Genomic DNA, 9,751 nt, shown 5'->3' with positions numbered 1-9,751 from the left:
TATATATATATAATTGATAGGTGATTTGGTTGCTATTTCTAGCAGTTTTCGTGATCTCGTAAAGATTCCGTCGTTTTGTCTCGGTAGTATGTACAGATAGATAGCTCCTGCCAGTCAGTAGCCAAGGAATCAATTCAAACCAGCAGTAACGTTCCTTGTCAGTTCTACTTTCAATTCTGACAGCTAATACCATGACAGTGCCGACTCTTGAGTCTTTCCTAATATCTAATGATTATTATTAATATGTAAAGACACACATACACATGTATTCTTTTACTTGTTTCAGTTATTGGACTGTGGCCAAGTTGGGGCATCACATTGACAAGTTAATTCGATCAAATCGATTCCTATACATAGTATAGTACTTTTAATTTTCGTTATCGGTAAATTTTTACCAAACTGCTAATTCATGGAAACTTAAAACAAACCATAGGCATTAGAATGATGGATCGCGCCCTGAAAGTGGCAGGAAGTTATAGCATAGCCTTTTGTTAATGTTTTTTTTAAAGGTTTCATACACGAAGGAGTGCTGAAAAGTTCATGGCGAAAAGCCTAGTTGGAGGCCCAACCTTCCGAGTTCTTTTACAGCGCTTAGGAAAACTGAAGGACCGCTGCCATAAGTGTGTGAATCTGAAAGGGGAATATGTTTAATAAAATCATAATTAACCGATCCTCCTGTATTTTCTTTTACCCATAGCTAGGAACGTTTCGGCACCCATCGTATTTTCGCTTGTTTTCAGCTTGTATTTACCATGGGGGTCACGTATTTATGGCCTGTGCTTGACCCAGTTAAGAAACGTTTGCCATTGAGCAGCTTACGTGGACAGAGGCTTGCTGTGGATCTCAGTATTTGGATTTGTGAATCTCAAGGTGTCATGCAACTAGAGAGGGTTACCCCAAAACCGTTCCTCAGGTAAGTAGGTTTTTCTCAGATTATCACACTCATGCACATGCATACTACCACAACACACACACACGGTCAAATATGCCGGTACTACTAAAGCAGCACGGACCCGAATGCGCAGTCGCGCTTCTGCGCTAGCTAGTCTTGAGTGGTCGATCCTAGCCCTAACCCTGTCCCTAACCCTAACCCTAACCCTATCCCTAACCCTATCCCTAACCCGCGTGTGCAAATGAATACGTGTTTAGGGTTTAGGGTTAGGATCGACCACTCACGACTAGCTAGCGCGGACGCGCGACTGCGCGTTCGGGCGTGCTGCTTTAGTAGTACCAGATATGCCTGCAAATTTATGGAATCTGAATCTTAACTGCCTGGTGTATTTACATCATTTTGGCATGTAAACAAATATGTCACATAACTATTGCTGTTGTAGTGGCGCGTGTGCCCGCCATTTTGGGAAGTGCCATTGCGCATGTGCAAGGACTTGCCGTCAGCGGAAGTACCCGAGCACGCATGTGCAATGCAACAGGTGGAGAAAAAGCAATAGCGTTCGCCCTCTTATTCTCTCCAGCAGCGGTGGCGACAGGATGTTCTTTCAGGCTCTCCCACAACTCGACCCCGACATGTGGTCGAAGCTTCTTTGGTATTCTAGCGGCATGCCTATTCACCCAGGAACGAAACGGCTCTACACCAACCTAGAATAAACTATTGATCTGTTGTTACCGTTATCCCTCGTGTTGTTGTATTTCTGGATTTAATGATTAATATAAGAACTGGGGAGAGACGGCCAAGCTGTCATATCTCATTCAAATTCTTATACTGTCATAAATCTCGTTGGATTAAATTTTATGACTGACTTAACACCTTGTCAATCATATTGAATTGAATTGAACTAGTTTCAGTTCACAAGCTGTGGCCATGCTGGGGCACCGTAGTAGTAGTAGTAGTAGTAGTAGTAGTAGTAATAATAATGATAATAATAATAATAATCCTTTATACTATAGGCACAAGGCCTGAAATTTTGTGGGAGGTAATAAGTCAATTACATCGACCCCAGTGTTCAACAGGTACTTATTTTATCAATCCCCAAAAGGAGAAAACCGTCCAACCCATGCCAGCATGGAAAGCGGACGTTAAACAATGACAAATTGCATGTGTGCGTGTATAAGAATTAAGTACAATTTTCCTAAAAATGCATTAACCCTTAGAAGACAACAGGGCTGACCTGTCGGCCGTAAAGTATAATGACCGAGATTGTATTAGTTCATTCAATTTCCTATAGATATATAGTTTTATATATGTAAAGTAATTATTTTATTTTGGAAAATAAATGCATGCTCTTTGTAGGGTTTATGAAAAGGTCTCCCACTTCTTGACACTGAAATTTCCAGTGAGGCTCTGTCTCCAAAAGGGTTAAATATCTTTTATCTTTAATCACAGAAACCTGTTCTTCCGTGTGAGCCACTTATTACACAGTGGAATCGATTTAGTATTTATTATCGATGGTTGCGCTCCTGAACTGAAGGCAGAGACAATGCGAAAACGCCAAAATGAGTGTTTCTTGTATGGAAAATCGTCTCAGAATAACTTTCCACCACGCAAGAGTACTAAAAGATCACATTTGAATGCATATGTTAAAAAGGTAAAAATTTACTTCACATTCTTTGTTTTCCTTCCAGTTCTTATTTAATATTTGGCCTTTTTTTCTTCTTGTTTTATATAATTTTTGTTGCTTAATCTGTGCTTCTCATTTTCTTTTATAATTATGGTTGATCTTATTTCTTTGTGACTTTGCTTGTACGTGTCCCCAAGGTTTAAAGATATATGTACCAGTAATATTTTGGTGTCAATCCAGTCAACTTTACCCTACATTGACATAATATGTCTGTCAGTTATTTAATTTTCTCTTCTTTTTTGTTGGTTTTCAGTGTTGTGAGTTGCTGGATTGTCTTGGAGTGCCATATTTGGAAAGTCAAGGAGAAGCAGAAGCCTATTGTGCTTTCCTTAACAAACATGGTGTAAGTTATGTCTTTTATCATATGGGTGAGAGCATTTCTATTGATGTAGGTCAGCCCTGTTTAAGCATGGTTATGAGGACTGTCCTGTCTTTTAAAAATATCTAGGTTTATATTATAATATAATAGTATAATAAACTTATTGTATATGGTATTGCTCAGGTTACACTACAACTCATCAGAAAAAGTCACCAAAACCGCATGAACAGTACATAGAATATGCACAGGAAGTGAACAGTGAATAAGTCATTAACCCTTTAGTGTTCAGATTATTCTATCAAACATAATATGCTTATTGATTCACATTGATTTCAATTAATCATGCATTATCTCATATCTTCAAGATCTTGATGGTGTAATTACTTAATGTAGAATAACATTGTAGGGTAGGTGTGAGAGCCTGGATCTGGTCAGTTTGAACATAAAACAGATTTAATATTTTGGCCGGATATGGCCGGTTTAAATACTAAAGGGTTAAAAAAAAAAACAACCCAAAAATGGATGGGGAGCATCAGGTGTACTTTGGGAAGCATGGAAGTTTTGAAGGATGTAGTGGCTTGACAGTTAACACCTGATGCAGGTAGTTTATTCTGTGCTTCAGCATGCAATATGTTTTTCCTTTTTGCATCTTCATCATCGTGCTGTCATGGGTTGGACAGTTTGACTCCAGTCTGATTTGGTATGGTTTCTATAGCTGGATGCTCAGCCACTTGCATGTCAATTTCACGAGCAGGCTGTTCCGTTGATCGGATCAACTGGAACCCTCGACGTCGTAAGCGACGGAGTGCCAACAACAAACAACAACAATTCTTATATCCTCTTGATGCAACATGTCACCTCTCTGTTGTTATATCTATCTCTTTACAGGTAGTCGATGCCTGCATCACTGATGATGGAGATGCTTTCCTTTATGGAGCCCAGAAAATTTATCGAAACATCAGCGTAGACCCAAAGGTTTTTCCTTTTATCTTTATTTTGAAATTTTCTTCACTCTTTTTCACTTTCTCGCATACTGTCTCTCGTCTTTTATACGTTCTCTCTTTCAATCTCTCAAACACTGTCAATTTGACTGTCTCTCTTCCCTTCCTCTCTCTCACCCCTTCTCTCTTTCTCTTTCATTCACTATCAGTTTTACTCTCTTTCTTACCCTCTCTCTCTTACCTTCTTCGTCTCTCTCTTTCTCACGCTGTTAGTGTTACTCTCTTACCCTCTCTCTTTCTGTCACTCACATTACCTCACTCTATCGTTCTTCCTCATCCCTTCATTCCGTAACAGTCTGTGCGAGTTCCTCACGCTCACACTCAATCTCTTCCTACCAGGACCCCCACGTTGAGAGCTACACAATGCAAGACATCGAACAACAGTTGCCCCTTACCCAAGAGAAACTTGTGGCCTTTGCTCTGCTTACCGGCTGTGACTACCAACCAAAGGGCATTCCGCAAGTTGGAGTGGAAACAACACTAAAGTTACTTATGGCCCTCACCAACAGAGATGTACTATCAAGGTTGGTAACTGATCTACATTTTGGATGACACATCTTCTTCTTCTTCTCCTTCTCCTGCTACTGCCACTACTACTGCTGCTACTATTAGTAGAGGCCTTGGTCTCAAGACCGCTCATGTCTAGAAGCTAAGGTTGGGGGTAAGCAAGGACATGCTCCCCATAGAAAATCCAGCCCCCAAAAAAGCCTCATGATAGCAAGGGATAATGGACACCAGCCAGCCCAAAGGTTAGGGGTGGGCTGCACCTGCCTACCTCAGTTGCTATGGCATTGAGGTAGATCTGGCCACCCCGGTTAACGGGGACAAAACCCAGATTTAAAACACTAGATATGCCGTTCAGGGAGTCCTGGAAGCTACAGGACTTGACCCATGGGCTGCCATTCACCCATGACTGCTTGAGGTCATTAACTACTCTTTACACATGCATTCCTATCTGTTCCTTTCAAATCTCCATTTCTCGTCTTTATCTCATCATTTGGTTCTTTGAGTGCACATGTTCCCACATCTTGCCACAGCCATGTTACATTGATGCTGTTACTACAATCAATGTTACATTGCAGCTACACAGGCTTTCATTGTCATGGGTACAGGTTTGGCTGTTTTCTTTTATTCATTTACTTGTTTCAGTCATTTGACTGCGGCCATGCTGGAGCACTGCCTTTAGTCGAACGAATAAACCCCAGGGCTTATTCTTTGTAAGCCTAGTACTTATTCTCTTGGTTTCTTTTGCTGAACTGCTAAGTTACAGGGATGTAAAAATACCAGCATTGGTTTTCAAGCAATGTTAGGGAGATCTAACACAGGCACACAAACTCACACACACACATAAATGCGATGGGCTTCTTTCAGTTTCCGTCTACCAAATCCACTCAAAAGGCTTTGGTTGGCCCAAGGCCATAGTAGAAGACACTTGCCCAAAGTGCCATGCAGTGGGACTGATCCCGGTATCATGTGGTTGGTAAGTAAGCTACTTACCACACAGCCACTCGTGTGCGTCATGATTGTGTGTATGCCTTTGATTATATATTTCCTTAACTCATAATATGCGTAAATCTATGTGTATGTCAGTGTGTATGTGTGTTTAGATATACAAGTTTGTGTATGCTTGATTTTTCAATGTGTGTGTGTGTGTGTGTGTGTGTGTATTGATTGTAAATGTCTGCATGTATTTATGCTTTAGTTAGAAATGTGTGTACATGTTTGTTTATATATATGCATTCTGTTTTGTAGATTTCGTCAGTGGCACTCCATGAAATCTTCAGACTGCTGTTGTGGTATTGAGAGGAGTGTCTGGGAGAAAGCCTGCAAGTTACCTGGCTTTCCATCTGAACAGGTACAATTAGATATTTGGTATTTCTAAACCATTACCAAACAATTAACTTTATTTTGAAAGTGGATGTATATTTCAAATATATTTTAATCAGTTTGACCTTTCATCATGCTCAAAGCTACTTTATTCCTTGATATACAAACATACAAGACACTAAGCATATACATACATGCATGCATGCCTACTTAATTCTATGTATTCTACATGCACCCTTGATGAGTTGTAGTGCACCTGAGCACTATACACAATAGTTTCATTATATCATATTATATTATATTATCATCATCATTGTTTAACGTCCGCTTTCCATGCTAGCATGGGTTGGACGATTTGACTGAGGACTGGTGAAACCAGATGGCTACATCAGGCTCCAATCTGATTTGGCAGAGTTTCTACAGCTGGATGCCCTTCCTAACGCCAACCACTCAGAGAGTGTAGTGGGTGCTTTTACGTGCCACCGACACGAAGACCAGTCAGGCGGTACTGGCAACGGCCACGCTCAAAATGGTGTATTTTATGTGTCACCCGCACAAGAGCCAGTCCAGGGGCACTGGCAACGATCTCGCTCGAAAGTCCTTACACATGTCACGGGCACAAGTGTCAGAAAGGCGATGCTGGGCACAGGTGCCATCCCGATTTCGCTTTCACTTGCCCCAATAAGTCTTCGCAAGCTGTTATATTATATTATTTGTTGCTCTCCTGATTCTGTCACAAAAACACCAAAGTAAAATAGCCACCATCATCATTATAAAACTGTTTTTCCATGCAGATATGAGTGAGATGATGAATACCATATTTTCTGGCATACAAGCTGACATTGTGTAATGCTGTAAACATGTAGTGTAAACATTCAAACATTGTTGCTGTCTTTCCAAATCCTGCTGCATTTCACATGGATTTTTACTCCTCTGAAATCGTCTTGGTGTAGAAGTTGACCTTCCATTTTTTAACTGCAACTTTTGGTCTGTAAACTTCAACTTGTATACCAGAAAATATGATAACGACAGTGGTCATGATGAAGAAAAAGACAATGAGATGGTATTGTTGATGATATTAAGAATAATAATATTCTTCTTTTGTTGTTGTAGATAATTGAAGAATTCTTAGTTTCTAAAGATGTTTTACCAAAGAACGATCTTCAGTGGAAAAGTCCAGATATGAAGAAATTTGAGGTGAGATTTCTACTAAATACAACATAATTGTTTTGTTCATGAATCTGTGTAAGCCTCTACAGAACCACTTCATCCATTAGAAATAGCTGCCAAATCACAGCTTTTATCATCTGTGTAGTACCATTGGCTGGATTTAAACCACGTATCATGGCACTCCACATTATAGACACAAAACATAACATGAGGTAGAACAATAGTACCATTGGTAGGATTTGAACTATGTATCTATCACTTGCTATTTGACTATGTCACCAATAATTCTACAGACTTTCTGCCATTACCAATTCTTAAGTTCATCATCATCATCACCATTCAGTGTCCATTTTCCATGCTAGTATGGACTGGATAGTTCAACAGAAGCTGGCAAAGCAGGGAGCTGCACCAGGGAGTTGCACCAGCTGCACTGTTTTGGCATGGTTTCTACAGCTGGATGCCTTTCCTGACACCAACCTCTTTACAGAATGTACCAAGTGCTTTTTATGTGGCACCATCACTGACAGAGTCACCAAGTTTCTTGCAAGACAAAGTTAGCTGCTATAAGTTGTTTATGTTGTTTCAACTTAACAATTTCATGAAAATAACACTTACTTTGTTGTATAATTGGTAAATCGGCTGACAAGTGCAACACGGGCAGTTCAGGTGCCAGCCGCAGATTCATCACTATTTTCTGTTTCAGGCAGCTTCTTATGACAACTCCTCCTGCTAGAAATAACAGCTAGATCTCTCTTAAATCACACTCTACTTTCTTTAAAGAAAAACTGAAGAATCGTCTGGTGATCACAATATGAATTTGTTCTTATTTGAAGTTACTGCCCTCCTCAGTATGATCAGAGTACCACATCTGACTCACACGTTTTATTTGAGGCTTAGTTTTTTGCAGCTGTTTGCCCTTCTTACCACTGGGTGCCTTGTGGCACCAGCACAAGTAAATGTGTTGTGTCCTTGATAAGATTAAAGTGTTTTCTTGACCCAACAGTATATATTGGGTAACATCATCCTCATCATCATCAACATTTAATGTCCTTTTGACTGGATCTGGTGAGCCACATGGCTGCATTGCGCTTCATGTTAACTTTGGCATGGTTTCTATGTTAGAATGGCTCTTTCTAACACCAAGATAACATAGCCTGAAATAAAATATATCTAAAAAGAAAGGACGGTCATGGCTAGATTGTCTTTGATCATAGGTGTTGTTAATAAGGATGTTGTTGTTTTTGGCACTCTGTCGCTTACGACGTCGAGGGTTCCAGTCGATTCGATCAACGGAACAGCCTGCTCGTGAAATTAATGTGCAAGTGGCTGAGCACTCCACAGACACGTGTACCCTTAACATAGTTCTCGGGGAGATTCAGCGTGACACAGAGTGTGACAAGGCTGACCCTTTGAATTACAGGCACAACAGAAACAGGAAGTAAGAGTGAGAGAAAGTTATGGCGAAAGAGTACAGCAGGGTTCGCCACCATCCCCTGCCGGAGCCTCGTGGAGCTTTAGGTGTTTTCGCTTAATAAACACTCACAATGCCCGGTGTGGGAATCGAAACCACGATCCTATGACCGTGAGTCCGCTGCCCTATCCACTGGGCCATTGCACCTCCTGTTAATCAGGATGAACCCAGTGCTAAACAACATTAAAATTTTATGAATTATTTTTTCATTCATGTTTTTTTTTCTTGTTATTTCTAGAGATAATTCTATAAATACTTGTTACATGTTACTTTTATAGAATTTCGTGGCTGTCAATCTGGAATGGCCCAAAGATTATGCTGTGCAGAAAATTCTACCACTTCTTACAAGATGGATTATGTTGGAGACAGTCAGTCTGGTCACAACTAAAACCCGTGAACTTTATCTCACCCCTGTAAAGTGAGTACCCTTGTCCAACACTACCACCATCACATTTACTACCGTTACATATTTTATCACAAACGAACAACCACCAATACCACCACCATCACATACCAATGACAAGACAAGGGAAAGAGTTATGTTCTGTGTTTGGTGAGCTGTGAAGAGTAGCATCTAGCATGATGTGCTAAACCAAAATGAAACAGTCAATGTGGTGAAGTATTGTTGTCTGTTGGAAGCATTGCATAAAAAATTTGCAGATAAGGTGCTTATCCTTGATCAGTTGTAAATGGAGGTTGCTCTTAAAATCTGGTACTCCATTGGTTACAACGACGAGGGTTCCAATCAATCTGGTCAATGGTAAAGTCTGCACTTCACAGACATGCATGCCCCTAACATAGTAACATAGTCCTCAGAGACATTCAGTGTGATACAAAATGTGTCAAAGCCAGCCCTTTAAAATACAGGTACAACTCGTTTTTGCCAGCTGAGTGGACTGGAGCAACGTGTAATAAAGTGTCTTGCTCAAGGGCACAATGCCTTTGGGAATTGAACCCACAACCTTACAGATGTGATCCGAATACCCTGGTCACTAAGCTGTGCACCTTCACAGGTGTTGCTCTTACATAGTAACGCAAGACCACATATTGCCCAAGTCATTCAGGAAAAACACATGGCAGTGAATTTAGAAGTTTTGTCTCGTCAGCTTCGTGGGTATGATCGAAGACACCTGCCCAAGGTTTCGCATTGTAGTCTTAAATCTAACAACATTTGGTTACAAATCAAACTTCATAAACCACATAATCCATGCCTGCACCATTTTTATCTCAATAAATTTCTTGGCATTGTAGAATCCTTAAGAATCGAGTTTGTAAAGGTGTACAATCTGTTGAAATGGAATGGAAAATTTCAGGTGGGTTATTTCATTTATGTATATCTTTTTTTTGTATATACATGTTTTATATATATATATATATATATATATAT

The 9,751-nt window shown here is 40.1% G+C and overlaps 1 protein-coding gene across 1 annotated transcript in view; it reads left to right on the top strand.

Moving 5' to 3' along the window:
• Positions 1-9,751, top strand: part of LOC106869487 (flap endonuclease 1) — a gene marked incomplete at its 3' end in the record, with an annotated part of 14,047 nt that overhangs the window by 1,174 nt on the left and 3,122 nt on the right. Inside the window, exons 2-10 of the mRNA XM_014915250.2 lie at positions 741-913; positions 2,342-2,543; positions 2,830-2,919; positions 3,784-3,870; positions 4,236-4,420; positions 5,649-5,751; positions 6,837-6,920; positions 8,643-8,782; positions 9,616-9,677. Coding sequence (XP_014770736.2) covers positions 753-913; positions 2,342-2,543; positions 2,830-2,919; positions 3,784-3,870; positions 4,236-4,420; positions 5,649-5,751; positions 6,837-6,920; positions 8,643-8,782; positions 9,616-9,677 — 1,114 coding nt within the window. The remainder of the gene's footprint in view (positions 1-740; positions 914-2,341; positions 2,544-2,829; positions 2,920-3,783; positions 3,871-4,235; positions 4,421-5,648; positions 5,752-6,836; positions 6,921-8,642; positions 8,783-9,615; positions 9,678-9,751) is intronic.

This window comes from Octopus bimaculoides, chromosome 15 (genome assembly GCF_001194135.2).
Source record: "Octopus bimaculoides isolate UCB-OBI-ISO-001 chromosome 15, ASM119413v2, whole genome shotgun sequence".
Lineage (NCBI taxonomy): Eukaryota > Metazoa > Mollusca > Cephalopoda > Octopoda > Octopodidae > Octopus > Octopus bimaculoides.
Note: the sequence above shows the minus strand (reverse complement) of the source record. Positions and strands in the feature narration are given on the sequence as shown.